At 43.3% G+C, this 23438-nt stretch overlaps 1 protein-coding gene across 1 annotated transcript in view; it reads left to right on the top strand.

Moving 5' to 3' along the window:
- The window catches only part of ADCY6 (adenylate cyclase 6), a gene marked incomplete at its 3' end in the record, with an annotated part of 270887 nt that overhangs the window by 229811 nt on the left and 17638 nt on the right, over positions 1-23438 (top strand). Inside the window, exons 11-17 of the mRNA XM_073563442.1 lie at positions 5581-5606; positions 7628-7775; positions 8404-8501; positions 9456-9543; positions 9627-9743; positions 13588-13746; positions 14942-15117. Of these exons, the coding sequence (XP_073419543.1) occupies positions 5581-5606; positions 7628-7775; positions 8404-8501; positions 9456-9543; positions 9627-9743; positions 13588-13746; positions 14942-15117 (812 nt within the window). The remainder of the gene's footprint in view (positions 1-5580; positions 5607-7627; positions 7776-8403; positions 8502-9455; positions 9544-9626; positions 9744-13587; positions 13747-14941; positions 15118-23438) is intronic.

The following is a 23438-nucleotide window of genomic DNA, read 5'->3' as shown; positions in this document are numbered from 1 at the left end:
CCACCACTGCCATAATTGCCCTTTCCACCACGACCATCATTGCTTTCTCCCCCACCACCCCCATCATTGCCCTTTCCAAAACCTCCATCATTGCTTTCTCCCCCACCACCTCATCATTGCCCATTCCACCACCTCCATCATTTTCTCCTCCCCCACCACCCCCATCATTGTCCTTTCAACTGCCACCTTCATTGCTTTCTTCCCCACCACCCCATCATTGCCTTCTCCTCATCACTGCCCTCTCCTCCACCTACACACACAGCACCATTCACCTCTCTGCACGTTCTCCTGCAGCGACACACACACACACACACACACCACGTCTCCGCATGCTCTCCCGCAGCATCACTGTTGCCGGCAGGTTCCTCTCTCTGGCACAGCTGTGGCACTGAATGATGTCAAAACAGAGGGAGTATGGTACCAAAATATAAGTGGTGTATATTGGTTTTCCCTGTAAGTATAACATTTAGATGCCTTGGCTGCATTTCTTCATATCTGTTGCCAGATACAGGGAAAAAGATGTCCCCCTAAAAATTCTTCCCACTTGGTCATCTGGATTTGGATTAAATAAAATCTGATAAATGTCCGATATCAAGCCCTTAGTTGAAACACCTTCCCTGCACAATCTTTTGAAAAGAGTAGGGAGCGAGACCTTGAGGGTTGAAAAAAGAGTGCATTAAGTTTTTGATTTGAAAATATCGATAGTGAGAATTGGCAGGTAGATTATAATTAGTGTATAAACTAAACTATTAAAAGGTAAAAGAATTATCGAGTGTCTATCCACTGTCTGTGAAAAAGAAAGTTGTTTATTAAACCATAGTTTATTCTGTTTATTATTCAGACTATCAGGCAACCTATGTTTAAACCGAAAAGAGGTCAGACAGGAATGTTCGGAGGCAAGTGGGAATCTTTTTAGAGGATAAGTCCCATGTCAAACAAATAAAGAAGCTTTGGGAGTATGGTCATTTTGACCACTGAAATTCTTCCGAACCACGATATTGGTAGGCCGTTACACATTACAAATAATCTCTTAAAGGGAACCTGTCACCCCCCCCCCCCAGGCGTTTTTAACGAAAAGAGCCACTTTGCGCAGCACTAATGCTGCATTCTGTCAAGGTGGCTCTTTTAGTTGGGGTCCCTTCCACTGCTGAAAGAATCGTTTTTATAATTTGTCACTCATACCTGTAGTTTGTCGGGGGCAGGTCTTTCCCCCCCCCCCGCCACAGACGTCTCACATCCATCAGTCATTTCCTCCTTTCTTGTGGGCACCGCCTTCTCAGCGTTCATTTATTTTCCTGGTGCCTGCGCTGTAATCTTGTTTCTTGGACATGCGCAGTTAGCGCTGACCGTCCACTGACATCACATGATGTCTTCCTTCTCGCGCCTGCGTGGACGCGCGGCCCGAGATCCCGCCCTGCAGTCTCTGCGGGGTGGGATCTCTGGCCGCGCGTCCACGCAGGCGCGAGAAGGAAGACACCATGTGAGGTCAGTGGACGGGCAGCGCTAACTGCGCATGCCCAAGAAACAAGATTACAGCGCAGTCGCCGGGTAAATAACTGAACGCTGAGGAGGCGGTGCCCACAAGAAAGGAGGAAATGATTGATGGCTGAGAGGCATCTGTGTCCGGGGGGAAAGACCTGCCCCCCGGACAAACTACAGGTATGAGGGACAAATTATAAAAACGATTCTTTCAGTGGTGGAAGGGACCCCAAATAAAAAAGCCACCTTGACAGAATGCAGCATTAGTGCTGCACAAGATGGCTATTTTCGTTAAACACCTAGGGGGGTGACAGGTTCCTTTTAAGTTCCATGTACAGGTGAGGATAGTTATGGTTGTATATTGTTTAGTAACTGGATAGTTGTATGCCTATTCATGTTAAAGTGGTATCTTTCCTCTTATAGTTATAATTATCTTTTAATTGACTTGCCAATCTATTTGGTTTATTGAGAGTGTAAATTAGGTAAGGTAATCTGTAATTGTGATAATGTCAATAAAACAATCTGAAAATAGGGATAATTTAAATATTCTATTCCTCACCATCACTTCATGAATGTTTGGGTCCATGCGCATGGCTGCAGCTTGCGGTCCCATACATAAAACAAAGAGATGGGGGATATAAATGACACCCCTTGCGATTGTCATTGTGAATTGAAAAAGGTTGGGATTGTGCATGTGGAAGTTTTATTGACACTGCGGGTTGGGAATATAAATTTCTCAAAGCCATAACAAATGGCCCTGACAGTCTGAATTAATTCAAAGTTTCAAACATGAATGGCCACCCTAAACAGTCAAAGGCCTTTCCATCGTCTAAACAAAGTAAAAGTGCCGAGCTCTACATCTTGTTTACTACTTCTAGGTATAAACCCCACCTGATCTTTGTGGGCCAGGTGAAGCCAAGTCGATAGATGTAATGCTAATATTTTAGTGAAGGATTTTTATATCTGCCTTAAGAAGGGCTATGGGCCTGTAGTTGGTGCAGTCTAAGGGCTCTTTTCCTGGTTTTGGAATTAGGGTAATATATGAATTAAGCATAGTAGAGGGTATTGGAAAACGTGTAAGAAAGTCATTATGTAGAGTAGTTAGATGGGAAGTTAAGATTGTTGTAAATGTTTTATAGTATAAATAGGTCTGTCCATCTGGACCAGGTGATCGACCATTAGGGAGTAATTTAAGTACCTCCTCTATTTCTTCTTGGATAATTTATCATGGATGACTATGGCTTCCACATAAAAGAAAGGAAGTCTGCATTGCTGAAGGAAGGGGCGGCACGGTGGCTCAGTGGTTAGCACTGCAGCCTTGCAGCGCTGGGGTCCTGGGTTCGAATCCCACCAAGGACAACATCTGCAAGGAGTTTGTATGTTCTCCCCGTGTTTGCGTGGGTTTCCTCCGGGCACTCCGGTTTCCTCCCACATTCTAAAGACATACTAATAGGGAATTTAGATTGTGAGCCCCATCGGGGACAGTGATGATGATGTGTGCAAACTGTAAAGCGCTGCGGAATATGTTAGCGCTATATAAAAATAAAGATTTTTATTTATATTGCTTTCTTCTCTTCTGGTTTGGAAGGGGGGTTGTCATTAAAGGCAATCTGTAAACACATTTGACCTATCTAAACTAATAATATGGGCATACAGGCTACAGAATGCTGAAAACAGTCCTCCCTGTATTTCTCAGCTGTGTTGTTGCTGAGAAATCCTCTTTTATCACTTTATATAAATGACCTCTTCCAGGCTCTGGGGAGGATGCTGCCTGGAAGATAACTTTGCCTCCAGAGATTATTATACATGGAGGGGAGTTACCAGTGTGATGTGTAATGTCTGCACTCAGCTTTCCTGATCCCACTGCAGAGCTGTGTGTGATTATAACCGACACATCTGCAGGTTCCTCTCAGCTTCCATTTCACGGGCAGACATGGCTCCAATATATTGTAATACAGCAGAGCTGAGAGAGAAGCAAAAGATGTGTTTGCAAGAAGACAAATTTAATTTCTCCTGTTCTGTGCTGGTTACTTGTCTTGCACTGCGAACGCCTCCTTCATGTAAAATATGCTCTGGAGGCAGAGTTATCTTACAGGCAGCATCCTCTCCAGAGCCTGGAAGAAGTCCTTTATATAAAGTGATAAAAGATGATTTCTCTGCAACAGGGCATCTGATATGAGGCACACGAATAGGCCTTTTTTCAGCAATCTATAACCTGTATGCCCATATTAATCGTTTAGATGGGTCAAATGTGGTGAAAGATGCCCTTTTAAGGAAATATAATTTGGATAGTCGTGGAAAATCTTAGCAATTTTTAGTTGGGTCATAAAGGACTGTCCCTCTATTATCTTTAATTGTATGTATACGGTAGATGATTTCCCTCTGTCTTCTCTAAATTGCTTTGCCAAAAGGGAGTGAGATTTGTTTCCCCTATCATAATATTTTTGTGTGCTATAAAGCAATAATTTTTCTGTTTTAAAAATAGCAATATCCCTGCAATCCACGTTTTACAGCAGCAACTATTAATCATTTACGAAAACTTTTACAGTTTTCTGTGTTACAGAATTGAAATGTATCCGTAAAAATTGGATACTATACTGTGGTTCCATATGGCATCTAATTTTCTTTTTATGCACCCATAGGCCTGAATGGGCGCGTCTCATCCGATTTATTGAAGAAACTAGTGCATGCTGCTTTTTTTTTAACATGCAAATTTGGTCAGTGAAAAAAAATATCTCATCTACACTACCCCATTGAATAAAATTGATCCGAGTATTGTCCATGTTTTCCCCGGTCAGCACTTGCACCGAAGATACAGTCGTGTGAACGAACCCTGAGAGAGTTTTTTTTTTCCTTCTTGACAACAAAGTAAAAATATAAATGGCGTGTGCGCCGTAATCATATGAATAGCACAATGAATCATATATATGACCCAATAGTGTTCCTGTGACTGTCAGAACATGCTGTGAGTTGTTGATTCACAGTGGTACCAGATTGCTGACCCTTTTATAGATGATACATGTGATATCATTAGAAAGCTGATCCAGTAGGTGATGATTTATTGAGAATGTGTTTTGGACATATTTTTGTATTACTTGCTAACTGTACAGTAGTTTTGGCTGTAATACTGTTTCTCGCCTTCTGAAAATTGGAGTGGATGTTGACATCCAGTCATTGTTTTGCGACCTGCTGTGGCCTTGATTTGGCCTTTATTGAGCCCTCTTTCTCAAATTTTTAGACATGGTAGCATCCTGGTACTTTATATAATCCGAAAAATATTTGTCTTTAGGCTGATTTTGAATGGACGCTATTAAATGGAATTTGTCACCATACACTAAAGATTATTGAAGGGAGTTTGACACACACACAAATTTTAACGTTGGGTCTGCTAGATGAGTGTGGTATTCTTCATGTTATTACTTAGTTGAAGTGTTCATGAACCAGGAGGAGTCCTTTGTATTCATGAGCTGCAGGCTAACCTTGCACTCCAGGCACTGATGGAGAATAGTTGTGAGAAAGCGGACAGGGAATGCCCTCCGCTCATGATTACCAAGGACTCCTTCCTGACACTGCACTGCAGGCTGCCTCCTAGAAGAAAAGCTAAATTACGTAAGCTACATCTATTTCCCGAACACACTCTGTGGACTTCGATGTTGGGTTTTTCCTATCTGCATTTGGGATGGAAGTAGTGCATGTTACGTTTATAAAATGCCTGCCTCGGTTTTATGCATCCATATGAATAGCCTCAAAGTAACATGAGCTCTGAATTCAGGACCCACACACTGAATCTCAGTTCTATCGAAAAGTAATCTTATGTTAAAGCCAAGAGCATGGAAATCCTTACCAAAGAATAGATTTGTGGATTAATGCCTTCGCTTAGTAAAGCCTTTAGCACAAGGTCTAACTTGGATCTGTCCCAAGACTTTAACCTAATCATTACATTAGTTAATATCCTTGCATCATTCCAGATCTTATCTTCTGTATGTTTTACTGGCACTCAGCTGTAAGTGAAATTTCCAGAATGATGATAATGCACAAGTATAATAATAGACAATAATTGATGTAGAGGAATAATAATCCTGTTGTCTTTCATTTTCTCAGGGCATTGATGAATCAAGCAAAGACAAGTAAGTAAAAGACACGAGATACTGTTTATGCAAATCACTCTTGTATGTGGTGTTTCCAAAAATACTCTTGGGTGTGATGAACTAACGCCCAAACCCGATTCTATAAATTATATAACATCACATGGCGGTAAAGGAAACATTAACTATGTTTGAATGATAATTATCACTTATAAGCTAACCAGTTACCGTATATTTTGTTTTTATTTCCAAATGAGGAGGGCTCTGGGGTGGAGCTGGGCTGTTATTATCCAAATCATAGTGGGGGACGTCCACTCATGTCTCTCCTCTGTGAGCCAGAATTGAAAGCTGTTATGTTCGTGCCTCCCAATCTTGTGGCCACGATATACTACTGTATGCTATATCTTTAGAAAAAAATTATATGGACTGCACATCCACCTATAATACATTGATCTACTGCAGCTAAGCAAAATGTTCAAAACAGATCATGAGGTTCTTAGTTCAAATTTTGATCAGAATGTATACCCCAACTACAACATCATGGCCAAACTCTCAGTGGGTCCTGTTAGGTGCTATGCGGCGACCGCCACCATGACACGGCACCAACAGGGGGAATTACCAAGGTGCCCCACAGCACTCATGTTTTGATGCAAAGCTTCCATAGGTTTGGGCCGCACCACCACAGAGTCTTTCCACCATTTCATTTTTTTTTCTCTTGGTTCCAGGAACAGCATTAATTTGGCCCAGGCGTTTTTAAATTGGCAGTAGACTGCAAAAAATGGTCCCATCTATTTTTGCTCCCAGCTTTTTTGGCTGAGACCACATGGAAGGGGAGTGTTTTAGATCAGTCACTTTTTGTTGATGTTGTTTGGTGGTCATTGTGTCTGTGCTGTTGTATCTGTGGGGTGGTGTTTTGCCTGGCATCATGGGAGCTGTGGGGCTCCTGAGTTTGCTTCATCAGAGCTGGGGTATTTTTTTTGTGTTTTTTTTTTCATACAAAAACCTTCCATATTACCACAGTACCCCACAAGCCAGACGTATGAAGAATATGGGAACTTGTTGTCACATGCAGCACACAACCAGTACTTGCCAGAAATTCCTGAATCTCCTTTAATGTTGCTGTAGGTCTTCTTTGCTGCCTCCTGGACCACTTTCCTTATTTTCATTTTGTCAGTTTTTGAGGGACTTATCACTGTTATGTCAGATTTGAGCCTCTTCTCGATGATCCTCTTCTCATTATTCCACAGAATGTCTAATGCTTTGAAAAACATTTTTGTACCATTCTCCTGTCTGACGACATTCAAAAATGAAATTCCTTTGCTTTGTTGTAAGCTGTTTACTGACCAAAGCTTTTGAAAATGAGCTAAGAAAATGTCAGGAAATCCTAACAGAACAGCGCTATACTTTATATGGAGTTAATAAGAACCCCTGTAAATGATGGCATGTGTGCAATGACTAATATTTACCAGGAGTTTAAATATGATTGGCTAATTCGGAACACCGCCACATTCCCAATTATAAGAGTGTGTTCAAATTTATGCAACCACATTATTTTAGTTTTTATTTTCCCACTGAAAATAATTAGTTTTCCAATGGATCTCTACTGATAAGGTGTGATAATAAAGGTGGAAAAAGTTCTTAAATGATTCTTCTTGTTATGATTTTTTTTACATTACAAAAATCCAACATTTTAACAGGGTTGTATAGGCTTTTTGTTTCTTTTATACACTGTACCAACCAAAACTGCTGCCAAGGGGTGGCGCTTGACTATTGTCTCTGGATATAGTTACCGGCTTGATTTCTATATCACCTCTGAAACAAGCAGCCAGACTCTGATTTATGCTGCCTGCGGGTTGTGCTGCCCTATCTGGTGTCAGGTCGATTACTGTAAGTGATTGGATATGGTGGAAATATAAAGTAGTGACCACTGTGTTGTGTATTCTGCGAAGTCAGATCCTTCAACCTTGTCTCGTGCACTTTTTTAATATAAGTGTTGAAGGATCAGTTGTGATCACACGCACGAGACTTTATACTAATCCTAGCTCTCCTTTTGTATTTTGCAGCAGGAACACACAGGAAGCTCTGAATCCAGAGGATGAAGTTGATGAGTTCTTGGCAAGAGCAATAGATGCGCGAAGTATTGATCAGCTGCGTAAAGATCATGTTAAAAAATTCATCCTCACTTTTCAAACCCCGGACCTCGAGAAAAAGGTAACATGCACTAGATGAGCCCTCTTGGTGCCTCATTTAATTGCCCTATTGCCATAGATCTAAAGATACTCAGATTATTTTTTCCAAATGTCATTTGTTTTTCCAGCACTAATAGAATAAAAATGACTACAAAGAGCACAAATAAGACTTCTCTAATCAATATGAATAAAAAACTGTGTGCCAATTACCTTTTATTTTTATTGATATCTTCAATATAAATTGAGCTTATTCAACTGCTGTAGTTAAAGGGTTTTTCTACGGTCACCAAATATTTGACCCTGCAGCTTCAACTCCATGTATCTTTTTATTCCTTTTTGTTTTGTTTTTTAACCCTAAGGTTGCAAAGACATAGTGACACACAGACTGTAAATCATGTCCTCCGAATGAATCTGTATTAAAGTCTCTGTGTCAGTGTGATCTGCGTGTGTCGTGGTATTTTAAAATAGATAATATACTATTATGCTGACAATATATGACTTGTTGATGCATGCTATAAACTGTTTCTTGATGTAGAAAAAAATGTATTTTAAAATAATAATAAAATAATAGCACAGAAAACAGCTTTATAATAATTAATTATTCACTTAGTAATTATATGCCCTAAATTTTTCCTTTTTGTATGTTGCAGTATTCTAAGAAAGTAGATGATCGCTTTGGAGGTTACGTTGCCTGCACCTTGCTGGTCTTCTGCTTCATTTGTTTCATTCAAATAGTCATATTTCCCCAGTAAGTACACAGTGTTAGAAGCCAACCTTTTATGCCCCCTACTTGGCCAAACAAAGTTAAAAGGGATTGTCTTTTTTTTTTTTTCTTTTAACCCCACCCCAACCCTATACACAAAGTTAGCAGTGCAATCTCCCTGTTGCTCTAGCTTTTGACTGCTGGCTCCAGCGTATCACTAACCTCAGCAATCTATTGCCATCTTCGTTGGCAAAACCTCTCAGCCCTTTGATTGGCTGCAGTGATCACGTTTTGTGGACATGATATCACCGCTCCAGTCATATCAACTTAGTCCATTGCCAGCAGTGGAGAGTTGATGCTCGAGTGGCGGTGGAGGGGTGTAACTGCTGCTGATTATTATTTTTGTGTTAGAGGAAGCCTTCAGAATAAAAAAAAAAATGGACAGCCCTTTTAATAGCAGAGTGGAGAAATATTGTAAAGAAAATCCCTTTAGCTGGTGTACTTCTGGTGGCCGTAAATGACATAAACGCCTACTGATTTACAGAATGTAATCCAGTGACCCAAGTAGCCAACCGTATCTATATCCCGGTGTGACTTTGCATCTGTTATATGAAACCGGTTAGATTGCAATAACTGTAAATGGATGTTGCAAGAAGAACTGTTAGCATAAAACATGATGGCGACATCCATCTAAAATATCCTTGAACCCTGGTGCTCCAGCTACTAGTGCCAACAACTGGACCCTCCATCATACAGATACCTGAAATAAGGATCAGTTTAAGAAACAATGATGTTTTTCCTTAATTACACTGAGCCGCTACAGAGATCGATAAGCTAATATTACAAATCATATTTTCTTCTAGTCACAATTGGCTCTACATTCAATAATTGACTGGAATGAGCTGGAGATATTGCCAAATAATTGCAAATTATTGTCCTTGGGTCGATCATAGTAATTGTTGAATTGCTCTGGTTAATTGTGTTTTTTTTTTAACGCAGTTCCTTTCTCATGCTCGGAGTCTACTCCAGTATCTTCATCATTTTGGCCAATATTCTCTTTGTGTGTGCTGTGTATTCTTGCATAAAGGTGAGCAGGTGTGAAAATTAAAATGATCAGTAGGGAAATAAATATTTCTAGAAGTCGTTCACGATCTTTGTTTTCTATATTAGCTGTGCCCATCAATCTTGCAACGGGTGTCCCGGAAGATTGTCCAGTCACGTACAAACAGCACCCTCATTGGGATCTTCACCATCTTGCTTGTGTTCACCTCAGCATTTGTTAACATGGTAAGTTTCTACATATGCTAACTTGGAATATCAATAGATTGAGACCCCTGATCTAGAGGATACAATCAGGTTGCCCACAAAGCAAATTTTTGTGGCCCACAGACAGGAATGGGTTAGGCCAGGTGGCAGGAGGCAGCTGCTCCCCGGGTCAGTCATCCTGCATCTGTTAAGGGCCACCCAACTGGCCACTGCTTAGCGAATGCAGGCCAGCCCTCTACATTTAAACATGTGGGTGTACCGGCCCAGCCTCATTGCCGTACAGCAGACTCACCCACATAGCATGCTGTGCCCACCCTCGTCTGCTGAATCAACATCGCTCAACACCTGGTGCTGCTTCTACCCTGAGAGGATCTCAAAGCGTTCTGGCCAGTCACACCAGGAGCCAGTTACTGCTGCGTGGATGGCTGCAGACCCCCTCGTATGCAATCGTATTTCCACGTGAGTATATTCATTTAGAATTGTATGTACGTGTGTTACTAAGATGTCTGTGTTTATATGTAACCGTGTATTTTGGTGTGTAGGAGGGTGAAAATACATTTATGCTCTTTAGTCGTATCTAGTAGGGTAAATAACTGGATAATGGTGAGTATCGCACAAATCAGCTTGCTATAAAAACAAAAAAAAATTAAGGGTTTGGTATGATGAGGTAGATCGTTGTATTGGTAGATACTAGTAATAGTTGTGCACGTGGAACAATCAGATACAGAGAAAGATCCTGTAATAGTAACATATATTAGTGCGTGCTAATAGCAATTTAAACAATTATACACTAGGGTAATAAAATATGCGTTAGATAATGTAACTGATAGTCCTTAGGCATATAAAAGGTCGATTAGTCCTTGGTACAGGGGAATAGTAATCTTATGTCCACGTAATGAAGAAAAAAAGTAAAGTCATACTGCATGGAGAGGTTGGAGCCTCATCATCCGGAGAAGGACTAGGTGAGTCGGCGTCTTCAGCGATCCCGCACATGTTGAAGTCAAGACGGTCCAGCGTAATGCATATTGTTACACTTTCGCACGTAACAACTATTATTAATATCTACCGCATTATACCAAAACCTTTATATTTTTTTCATGTTTTCATAGCAAGCTGGGTGGCCCGTTAGTCCCCATTATCCAGTTATTTTACAAATACACGGATCATCACACCGGACCCGCTTTACTATCAGCAGCATCCAGCTATTATCACTCCTAACTAGTGATAAGCGAGCGTGCTGAGATAAGGTGTTATCCAAGCACCCTCGTATCCTAGCATGGTTGAAAAAAAATGCTTGAGTCACTGCGGCTGTTCGACAGCCGCAACACATGCAAGGATTGCCTATCAGCCGTGAAAAATGCAGCCGTGGTGACTTGAGCTATTTTTTTCAAGCACGCCGAAAATACTCGTTTAGGACTCGAGTATTCTGGGATGGAGCCTTATTTGAGCACGCTCGCTGCTCACTACTTCTAATCCTTGAGCACTAGTGTTTGCATATCGTTTCACGTATTTAGTAGGTTGCTAAGGGCTCTTTCACATTTGTGTTAGGGTCCCGTTTCACATAGCGACGCACCAGCGATCTCGACAACGATACGACCTGTTAGGGATCGCTGGTGCGTCGCTACATGGTCGCTAGTAAGCTGCCAAACATACAAAAACCTACAAAAGACAAAATGAAAAAAACCCTGCTATAATTAAATAGGTAAAAAGCAAAAGTGCATTTAAATCATAGAGTTCTTAGTAATACTGTATTTGATCAAACATTGCATAAAAGTCGTCCCACCATCGACAAGGTGACTCTGTGGTCAGGGCGGTCCTACACTATCTAGTATTAATAACCTTATCATGTGTCAAATGTGACGTCTGTGTGAATAAGGGCAGAGAAGGACTGGGTCCCAACCACCGGACACCAGTCAGGGGAAGCCTTTAAATACAATTTCCAGCTCAGGAGAGGGAGGCCACACCCCAGCTTTCACAGAATGCAAAAATACCAAGACAAAACACAAAAATTGAGCTTTGTTTGAATTGGTACACATGCAGCATATACATGCATGTTCACATGGCCAAAAAGCATACAAAAGACAAAATGAAAAAACCCTGCTATAATTAAATGGGTAAAAAGCAAAAGTGCATTTAAATCATACAGAGTTCTTAGTAATACTGTATTTGATCAAACATGGCATAAAAGCCGTCCCACCATCGACAAGGTGACTCTGTGGTCGGTGCGGTCCTACACTGTCTAGTATTAATAACCTTATCATGTGTCAAAGTTGACGTCTGTGTGAATAAGGGCAGACAAGGACCGGGTCCCAACCACCGGACACCAGTCAGGGAAAGCCTTTTTGGCCATGTGAACATGCATGTATATGCTGCATGTGTACCAATTCAAACCAAGCTCAATTTTTGTGTTTTTTCTTTGTATTTTTGCATTCTGTGCAAGCTGGGACGTGGCCTCCATCTCCTGAGCTGGAAATTGTATTTAAAGGCTTTCCCTGACTGGTGTCCGGTGGTTGGGACCCGGTCCTTGTCTGCCCTTATTCACACAGACGTCAACTTTGACACATGATAAGGTTATTAGTACTAGACAGTGTAGGACCGCCCCGACCACAGAGTCACCTTGTCGATGGTGGGACGGCTTTTATGCTATGTTTGATCAAGTATTACTAAGAACTCTGTATGATTTAAATGCACTTTTGCTTTTTACCTATTTAATTATAGCAGGGTTTTTTTCATTATGTCTTTTGTAGGTTTTTGCATGCTTTTTGACAATGTGAACATGCATGTATATGCTGCATGTGTACCAATTCAAACCAAGCTCAATTTTTGTGTTTAAGATGCCAAACATGCAGATCTCTTCAATGACGCACCAGCGATCCCGACAACGAAGCGACCTGGTAATGATCGCTGGTGCGTTGTCACACAGCAGCTATTCTGAACTATTCCAGCCTGCGTCCCTGAGTTCTGCATCGCCAACGAGGTCGTTCGTCTGCGTCAAACACAGCGATGCATGCTGGCCAGCGGGATGCCAACGATGAAAAAATGGCCCAGGACATTCCAGCACGATCAGCGACATCCAGCGGTGGGGCCGGTCGCTGCTGCGTGTCACATGTAGCGAGATCGCTGTTGTGTCACAAAATTAGTGAGACCGGGCCTTTAGGGAAGTCCTATTGTCTTTTCCATTTTAAGAAAAGACAAGTGAAAGTATATGTGCAAAACAGGTTTACTGCATAACAGAAAGAAGCAGAAGGGCCCCATTGATTATTATGGGGTCTGTCTGTTTTTAAAATTGAAAAAAGTCTTGAATACAGGACTATTTTTTTTTTTTTTTTATCCAGTCTAATACCATGCACGCAACGGAATCCAGACTGACCTCATAGCAATCACTGCGGCCCTTCTGACTGTTTCTTTTTGTTATGCAGTAGATCCATTTTATACATTGAAGGGTTTGTCTGGGCAAAAAATACTGCTGACCAGTCATGTGAAGTCTGCTTCAGCGGATGATGGATGTGAGCACATTGAAGTGGCTGAGGGCAGCTCCATTAGATGTGTAGCGGACGCTGCCAGGTATTGCGGAACAGCAGTTGTGCTGTAGTACCTTGCAGGGCAGTTACACATGTGCTCAGCATCTCTGTTCAATGTGTTTAGCCCCAACCTAAATTTCACTATACAGCCTGCGCCCTAAACTGGATTTTTTAAGTGACCCCAGTCCCTGTTTTAGTATGAGATCCCTGCTCTAGATAATGACTCCCTAATATTGTTAATGGAAAATGTTTGTTAAACAGTCAGTTTGCCCATTGTAGTGCCAAATTGTCCTTTCCAATATTTCCTTAGGTATTCACATCACATTCTCTTGTTTTTTTTTTAGTTTGCCTGTAATCACCAGAGTCTCGCTGAATGTGCTGCTCAAGAACTGAACATCAGTAAAGATTCTGTGAATGCCTGCCATTTCCAAATGCTTAACTATAACCTTAGTATGGAAACTGCTCCCTGCGGCTCTGACCGACCATCTTGCAACTTCCCAGAGGTAGGAACAAAAACATTTTAAAAAGTTGGTGACCATACCACTAAAAGTATTTCACTTGCTACTACCCTTTAAAGCACCACTCAAGCAGGGTTTTTTTCCAGCGCTGGAGTGGTTCTTTAAATATAAGCCCCTGTCCCTGTTCTTATACTCACATTCCGGCGGCTTCACCTTTTACCAACACTGCTCCAGTCCTTCCATGCCATATTGTGCCCATAACTTCAAAACTATGCAAAACAGAAGCCGCGGAGACACCATCACATGTTTCTCAACGCAAGCAATGACTAGCCAGGTCTTTGCTCGGGAAGCAACAACCACGGGAAGGGCAGTCTCCAATGAAGGAAACCACCTGTGCCAAAACATGGTATCCATCCACAGACAGCTGTTTCGGGGTATTGCCCCTCATCAGTGTGGAGTAGGAAGCTGGCCAGTAGGAGCAGTGCCTAGTAGAAGACTGAGAAACATGTGATTGTGTCTCCGCAGTGTTGGATGTTGATCTCCATGAGTTCATTCATCCTCATTTTTCACAGTCTTCTACTAGGCATTGCTCCTACTGGCCAGTTTCCTACTCCACACTGATGAGGGGCAATACCCCGAAACAGCTGTCTGTGGATGGATACCATGTTTTGGCATAGGTGGTTTCCTTCATTGGAGACTGCCCTTCCCGGGGAAAGACCTGGCTAGTCATTGCTTGCGTTGAGAAACGTGATGGTGTCTCCGCGGCTTGTGTTTTGCATATTTTTACATATTTCCCATAAGGGATGGGGGCATTGCTCTAGAATCACTACGTTGAGAAACATGTGATGGTGTCTCCGCAGTGTTGGATGTTGATCTCCATGAGTTCATTCATCCTCATTTTTCACATAACTTCATAACTGACTGGAGGGACTCAGGAAAAGAATGAAGGCGGCGGCAGGTGATTATATGACGGGGCAGGGGAATTACATTTAAAGTACCAATCCATAGGTGCAATTATAAAATGGTGCTTTAAGTGGGCTTGGTAGCAAAAGTTGGCAGACTTCATAGCTATGTGTAATATTTGTATATGTGGCTCCATTTTTTGAGATCCTGGAGTGATGTATAATAGTTTGTCTACAATTTGATAACCATTACAGTGTTGTGAGCAAGAATACAACCTGGTGCCTGAAGCTGGACAATTATGGAGTTTCAAAAAATCCTGTATTCTTCTTTTTGACAGTACTTCAACTACAGTATTCTGCTGAGTCTTCTGGCCTGCTCAGTGTTCCTACAGATCAGCAGCATTGGGAAGCTAGCACTCATGCTCTCCATCCAGATTCTCTACATTATCATGGTGGAAGCCCCTGAGGTTGTTCTTTTTGACAATTATGACCTGTTGGTGACTGCTAATGCACTGTAAGTCTTAATCTTTTATTGTGTGTATGACCTGCCATGTAATTACATCTCACTCAAGAAACAATAGATTTATTTTCTAAGCTCTAAAACAAGAGTTGTTTAATATTAAAGAAGAACTCTAGCATATATTTGTTTGCTTACAAAATGCTTACTGACCTTTCCAGTATTTCCTCTGATGTGTAGGCAGGAATCTGTCTTCCAAGATCATATCATCACCTATCAAATCCTTCATGGCCACCTAGCTCCACCCTTTTTGTTCTTCTGTTAACCTAACCTCATTCAGCTGAATATATGATTTTTGCCTTTTATAAGAGCATTGATATTGTTGGTTCTTTGGCTGCAGAGTTTTAAAAAAAATCTTGATTATGCTATCTGAAGTATGGGTGTTGTGTAGTGATGAGCGAGTGTGCTCGTTACTCGAGTTTTCCGAGCATGCTCGGGTGTTCTCTGAATATCTTGGGCGTGTTTGCAGATTGTTTGTGTCTCCGCAGCTGCATAACTTGCGGCTGCTATACAGCCTCAATACATGTGGGGATTGCTTAATAAACAGCCAATCCCTGCATTTGTTCAGGCTGTCTAGCAGCCGCAAATCACTCAGCTGTGGATGCACAAACATAATCTACTAGCACTCCCAAGATACTTGGAAAACACCGGAGCATGCTCAGAAAACTCGAGTAACAAGCACACTCGCTCATCAATAGTGTGGTGTGTACATATTTCAGTATAGTCCTATATTTCAGTATAGTCCTATAATATATAGGCAGAAGCTAAGGAAGTCAGGCAATTGATGCAAAACCTGACGGGGAAAGTTATCACAAGCAGAAGGCAGAGAAGACAGGCTGAAGCTGCATTACTTGGAGTCCATTGAGTCTTTCTGTCACTCATCTATCTCTGTTGCCCTTAAATAGGACTTGGAGCAGAGCAAATGCAATGTGATGAAACTAAATGCACTCTTTGAAGCATAGGTGTTATGGAAAATGTAGTCCGCACTTTTGAAATGACCTGTATATGTAATATACATATGACTCTTTTTTATATATATGCAGGTTAAATAGGGTTGAAACATATATCACTATTAGACTCCTCTAGTAAAATTCTAGTGAAACAAAAGGTTGGACAAAGAAAAATCAAGCCATGTGGAATGTTGTTTTTCCCAATAGTTTGTGCGGCTACATCTAATGGTTAACTCCAGCTCAATATACATATGTGCCGCCGCCACTACTACTTGTAAATGCTGGTGTGTTCATTGTCCAAACTTATATAACTTATCCTTATTCATTAAACTGTAACATATAACTTTGCATCTATGGCCAGATCTACATGTAAAGCATCTTCAAGGGAAGTTCTTTGTTTATTAAACACAAGCTCATGACCACCACGATTGACCCCAGCCCCTTCGTGACCGGGCCAATTTTTTAAATTCTTACCAATGTCACTTTATGTGGTCATAACTCTGGAATGCTTCAACAAATCCCAGTGATTTTGAGATTGTTTTTTCGTGGCACATTATAATTTATGGTAATAGTAAATTTAGATTGATATGTTTTGTATTTATTTATAAAAATATCAGAAACTTGACAAAAACGTAAAAGAAATTGCAGTTTTCAAACTTTGAATGATAATCCCTTTAACCCAGATAGTCATACCACAGGAAAACATGAATAAATAACATTTATTCGGTCGTCCATGACAGCACCACCTGAGAGAGGGGATCCGCCCTTTAGGAACAGGAAACCTACAGATACAAAAAGGGTGGCACCTCTCCCACACATCAGTTGGTTTCCTGTTCCTAGAGGACAGGTCTCTCTACAGATCGTCCGTCATGGAATCTTCATTGAATACCCAGGCCGGCTGACCGACCCAGGTAGCGAGGGGGTCTCCTACCTCGGTCAGTGCGGGGTCCCTGGAAGCGCCACGGTGGGGCCGGGTAGGTCACCACGGCAGTGGACGAAGCAGGTGGAGCAGGGGTCCGGTGGATGCCGTCTCCAAAGCCAGCACCTGGTATGTATGCCCCGGTGCGCTTCCCCAGGCCCGGTCCTTCCGGTCGGTGCTGTCCCCTGGCCGGGCTCATGGCGGCGGGCGCGGGGGGGGCTGGCACTCCGGGCAGGGCTGCGCGGCTCCTTCGCGCGCGCTCCCGCAGGGCTCTGTGAGCGGTGGAAGTGACGCGGCGGAAGGGGCGGAGCGATAGCGCCGATACCGGAAGTCGGGTGCCGGCCGACCTCCGGCGCGCGCCGCGGGTGCATGCCAGTCCGGGGGTCGCGCGGCGACCCGGCGCAAGGGGGGCCGGAGCATGGGGGAGGGAACGCAAAGCCGGGTGGGTGGTGCTATGGCAGGTTGCCTGCTGACCCGTACAGGAGGCCATATAAGGCAGATGGGGACGCCGCTGGGGTGCTTCTGAAGGCCCCAGCAATGGATACGTCGGAAGCCCCCTTAGTCCAGCAGGACGAGGCGCAGTAGCGGCCGCAGAAACAGGCCAATACGAGTAGCCAGCAGAAGAAACAGAGACGAACTAGCGACCAGAGCCGCGAAAGTTCCTCCAGAAAGGACCCCCCTGCCTCCCTCCGTGATCCGGTACCTGCCTCATCTGCATGGGTAAGAGATCTCCGTGAATGTACCCTGATGCAGTGTTCCCTTATGTTCTTTTTCAGGGGAAGAAGGTTACGGGAAAACAGAAACACAGGGAATGTGCCCTCTGTAGTTCCCCCCTACCAGATGGCCACCCTAAAAAGTTATGCCAGCCATGCATACGGCAGACGGTAGGAGTTATTAAGGACAGGGAGTCCAGGGGTAGATTGTCAGGCCCTTATACTCTCCCCCGTTTATGCAGGTAGCGGAAGAGACACCTGACTTCACTTCAAACCTGAGAGACATGATCAGGGCAGAAATGAAAGCTTTACCTCAAAGAGAACCTTCTAGGAGAAGAGAGGCTAGTGGTTCAGGCTCGGAGGCCTCAGTCGCCCCTGGGAAGGGGGGACAATTCCTCGGACTCCTCGGCCTCCTCGTCGTCTTCCTCGGATGAAGACTCTAGCCGGTTCTGCTTCCCCTTAGACCAGATGGACAGATTAGTGAAAGCTATACGGTCCACCATGGGGGTAGCGGAAAAAAAAACGGGAACTCTCAGCACAGGACATAATGTTCGGGGGGTTGGACCCCAAAAAACGTAAAGCTTTTCCATTGAACGAAAAGGTTCAGAGCCTAATTGATAGAGAATGGAAGAGACCGGAGAAAAGGGGCTCCATGCCACCAGCCTTTAAGCGGAGGTACCCCTTTGATAACCCGGTAGTAAACAGATGGGATAAAGCCCCGAAACTAGATGCAGCAGTAGCCAAAGCATCTAAAAAATCCGCCATACCGTTTGACGATATGGCCTCCCTGAAAGATCCGTTAGATAAAAAAGCGGATTCTTTCCTTAAAGGGACATGGGAGATGTCAGCAGACACGTTAAGACCAGCGGTAGCTGCCACCTGTACAGCCAGATCTATGATGGTCTGGCTAGATCAGCTAGATTCCGAACTAAGAGATGGAGCTTCAAGATCATCTATTCGGAAAAATTTGCCCATCATTCAAAATGCCGCAGCGTTTTTAGCCGATGCTTCTGCAGACTCTGCAAGAATGGCGGCTAAAGCCGCAGGTCTGTCTAATGCAGCGCGAAGAGCGCTCAGGTTAAAATGCTGGCCAGGAGATATTCAAGCCCGGTCCCGTCTCTGTTCCATTCCCTGCGAGGGGGAGTACCTATTCGGCCCCGTCTTGGACGAATTGTTGGAGAAAGCTGGAGATGACAAAAAGAAATTTCCCAGTTTCCCGAACCCCTCTTACAGACGTCCCTTTGCCAGGAAAGGGTTTTTCCGGAGAAGGCCGTCCAGAGATCAGGGCAGATGGGATGACAAAAAAAGGAAAGGTACAGGATTCATGTTTGGGGGAGGGCGCCAGGAAGGTCCAGCTCGGGATACGAAAAAGCCGCCCCAATGACTAGTTGCCCCAGTAGGAGGGAGACTAGCTGCCTTCTACCCATCCTGGTCTCTGATCTCCAATAGCAGCTGGATATTGGGGATAATAGCCGTGGGACTACGACTAGAGTTTTCTAGGGTTCCCCTTGATCAATTTAAAATCACCCCACTCAGGTCGTCTGCTGCAGAACAAGCTGCCCTGGAAGCCGAGGTTCATAACCTGTGCGCTAAGAAAGTCCTGATAGAGGTTCCAGAGGAAGAATGGGGGAAGGGATTCTACTCCCCTCTGTTCCTGGTCCGCAAACCGGACAGCTCCTTTAGGACAATAATTAACCTTAAGGCCCTCAACAAGTTTTTGGTCATACGTCCCTTTAAAATGGAAACGATTAAGTCTGCAATAAAATTGCTGTTCCAAAACTGCTTCATGGTGGTGTTAGATCTAAAAGACGCATACTACCATATACCCATCCATGCAGGCCATCAGCGGTTCCTCAGAGTGGCGGTTCAGTTGGATGGGTCAATTCGACATTTCCAATATGCGGCCCTCCCTTTTGGAGTGGCAGTCGCTCCCCGAGTGTTTACTAAGGTGATAGCGGAGGTCATGGCCCATCTACGTGAATCGAACATTCTGGTGATTCCCTACCTGGACGATTTTCTTATTGTAGGTAAAACGGCGAACCATTGTTTACAACAGCTACAAAAGGCAATGTCTGCCCTAGAACGGTTAGGATGGTTGCTGAACGTCAAAAAGTCCCGGTTGCAGCCAATGAAAGTTCAACAATTTTTGGGCCTAACCCTGGATTCTGAAAAACAGGAATGCCGTCTGCCTCCGGACAAGCTTGTTCGCCTCCATTATCAGATCCTGAACGCCTCCAATAACCCCACCATGTCCCTCAGAAAAGCCATGTCCCTTCTAGGCTCTCTTTCAGCCTGTATCCCGGCAGTCCAGTGGGCCAAGTTTCATGCAAGGAAACTACAGAGCGAGGTCTTATTACATCAAAAAGTCCTTGGAGGTTACTTGGAGGGTCAGCTAACCTTATCCCGTAACACAAGGGAGTCCCTAGAGTGGTGGTTAGACAAAGATAACTTATCAAAAGGGGTGCCCTGGGAGTATAACGTAACCCGCATAGTCACCACGGATGCTAGTCCTTACGGTTGGGGAGCTCATATGGGTGAAATTTTAGTCCAGGACCAATGGCAACATCATCAGTTAAGAATGTCATCTAACCTAAAAGAATTGACAGCGGTAGAACAGGCGGCTAAAAAGCTCCTTGTGTACCTACAGGGCCATCACGTGCGAGTGTTCTCCGACAATCGGGTCACCGTGGCATACATCAATCACCAAGGCGGGACCCGTTCCAGACCCCTGATGTTTGTAGCAGAGCGGTTGTTCCATCTAGCAGAACGATACTTCCTATCTTTAACAGCATTGCATATAAAAGGAAAAGACAACATCACGGCAGACTTTTTAAGCCGCAATCGGCTAAAGCAAGGGGAATGGTCTTTAAACACCTCCATATTCAATCTGATTGTTCAAAAGTGGGGATATCCAGAGGTAGACCTATTCGCCACCAGAGACAACACGCAATTGAAACAATTCTGCTCCCTGAATCCCAGAGAAAATCCTCTGGCGGTAGATGCCTTCCTGATAAACTGGGACTTCAAACTAGCCTACGCCTTCCCTCCCCTATCTCTTCTACCCCTGGTGATGAGGAAAATCAGGAAAGACAGAGCGAGGGTTATAGTCATCGCTCCATTTTGGCCCAGGAGAGCATGGTTCTCATGCCTCAGGACCATGTCGGTGTCCAATCCTTGGGTTCTGCCGGACATCCCGGATCTCCTGTCCCAGGGCCCAGTCTTCCATCCTCAGGTGGCTGGCCTTCATCTGACGGCGTGGAGTTTGAACGGTCATTATTAGAAGAGAAGGGTTTCTCCGCAGACCTAATTAACACCCTACTTAAGAGTAGGAAAATCATTACCACAAAAATTTACGTTAGAATTTGGAAAAAATTCCTTCAAAACTCAGAAGTAATCGCTGGGGATTCAGCACCTATAATGCAGATATTAGAGTTCCTACAAAAAGGTCTAGACATGGGACTCTCTACCAGTACCCTTAAAGTACAAGTGTCAGCCTTGGGGGCTCTGTTTAGCTGTAACATTGCTGGTAATTATTGGATAAGCAGATTCATTAAGGCAGCAGGTAGATCCAGGCCAATATTGAAGGATAGGTTTATGCCGTGGGACTTGAACCTAGTCCTCACTGCTATGACAGAGACTCCATTCGAACCTATCTCGTCGGCTTCCCTAAAAAACCTGTCCCTCAAGGTAGCCTTCCTGGTAGCTCTAACATCAGCTCGCAGAATAAGCGATATTCAGGCCTTATCTAGGTGTCCTCCTTATTTACAGTTTAAAGAGGAAAGGGTAATACTTAGACCTGATCCAGCGTACTTGCCAAAGGTAGTTTCTAGTTTCCATAGGACACAGTAGATAGTTCTGCCATCCTTCCTCCCTAATCCAACTAACGAAAAAGAAAGGAAACTACACACCCTGGATGTCAGGAGAGGCCTCATAGAATATCTGTCAGTCACCGATCCCTGGAAGAAAGATAATGCCCTATTTATCTCTCATCAAGGCCCCAGAAAAGGTTGTAGAGCATCAAAAAATACACTAGCCAGATGGATTAGAGAGGCGATTGCAATAGCATACACATCAAAGGGCAGGTCGCCACCCGGAAAGCTGAGGGCGCATTCCACCAGGGCAATGGCAACCTCATGGGCCGAAAGATCAGAAGTCTCCATCGACCAGATATGTAAGGCGGCCACTTGGTCCTCTCCGAGCACCTTTTATAGTCATTATAGGCTAGACCTGGGTGCTTCCACAGACCTCTCTTTTGGTATAAGGGTGCTGCAGGCTGTAGTCCCTCCCTAAAGCTGATATTACTCTCTGTAAATCTCTCAGGTGGTGCTGTCATGGACGACCGAATAAAGTCTTAGTTACTCACCGGTTAACGGTATTTTTCGGAGTCCATGACAGCACCCGTATATTCCCTCCCTTATAGTTTAATTGGGGTGTGCACGTCTTTTTTCTTGTATATGCTCACTGGTGATAAAAGTTATAATTGTAAAGAATACTGTACATAAATCATACATTAACCTTGGAAGTCCTCTTGTGCTCTGTAATCCAACTGATGCGTGGGAGAGGTGCCACCCTTTTTGTATCTGTAGGTTTCCTGTTCCTAAAGGGCGGATCCCCTCTCTCAGGTGGTGCTGTCATGGACTCCGAAAAATACCGTTAACTGGTGAGTAACTAAGACTTTCCCACATGTCTGCTTTACATCAGCACCATTTTTAAAACTGTCATTTATTTTGTTAGCCTTTTAGGAGGTTTAAAAATGTAGCAGCAATTTTTCATTTTTTCAAGGAAATTTACAAAGTTTATTTTTTTGAGGGACCTATCCAGGTTTAAAGTGACTTTAGGGGTCCTATATATTGGAAAACCCCAAATGTGATACCATTTTATAAACAGCACCCCCTGACATATTGAAAACTGCTGTCAGGTAGTTTATTAACCCTTCAGGTAATTTTCAGGAATTAATGCAAAGTGGTATAGCCGGAATGAAAAAATGTTTGTTTACCACCTAAATGTCGCTAACTTCCGAACTGACCGCTATATCCGGGAGACTCTAAGGCCGCTATTTGGCCATGAACTGCTATGGCAAACATCAGGATCACAGAATCATGATCTCAGTGTATCAATTAGATTAAAATGCAAGCCCCCACAATCTTTTAACCATTTATTTGATGTAGTCACTTTTGACAGCAGCAACTAAGGGGTTAAACAGATACGGACGGTGCCAACACAGATCATTTGTGAAACAGCAAGTTGTCAGATATAGTGGACAGCCAACAGCTGCTGGATTGTCACCTTTATGGGGATGATATTCTCTTATATCTCAGGTCAGTATATATACATATTGGCGGTCTTGAAGGGGTTAAAAAAAAAAAAAAGTGTACATTACTTCATCCTGTTCATATCATCTGCTTCAATGTGAATTGATCCAGGCGCTCCAGTTTTGGAGTAGATCTGATGTAATGTAATCTTTGTCCGAATCATTACAGATGAGTGCGTTGTAACTTAGGAGATGCTTCTCTGGCATGTGTTACCCTTCTTTGGCTGGTATGGGGTAGGAGTTGTGTGCAGTTTGAATTGGCTCAGATGTTTTATCTAAAATGACTCTCATGATTCCTTACTGAAACTCTTATTCTTCTGTAGTGACCAAAAGATTTGAGACTGATACAAATTTTGGTTTTCACAAAATTTGGTGCTTCAGTTTTTATAGCAGCAATGTGTATTAAAAAGGTATTCTCGAGCTCT

This window comes from Dendrobates tinctorius, unplaced genomic scaffold (genome assembly GCF_039654945.1).
Source record: "Dendrobates tinctorius isolate UK_male_01 unplaced genomic scaffold, ASM3965494v1 ptg000388l, whole genome shotgun sequence".
In the NCBI taxonomy this organism is placed as follows: Eukaryota; Metazoa; Chordata; class Amphibia; order Anura; family Dendrobatidae; genus Dendrobates; species Dendrobates tinctorius.
The sequence above is the reverse complement of the archived record's forward strand: the minus strand, read 5'-3'. Positions and strand labels throughout refer to the sequence as shown.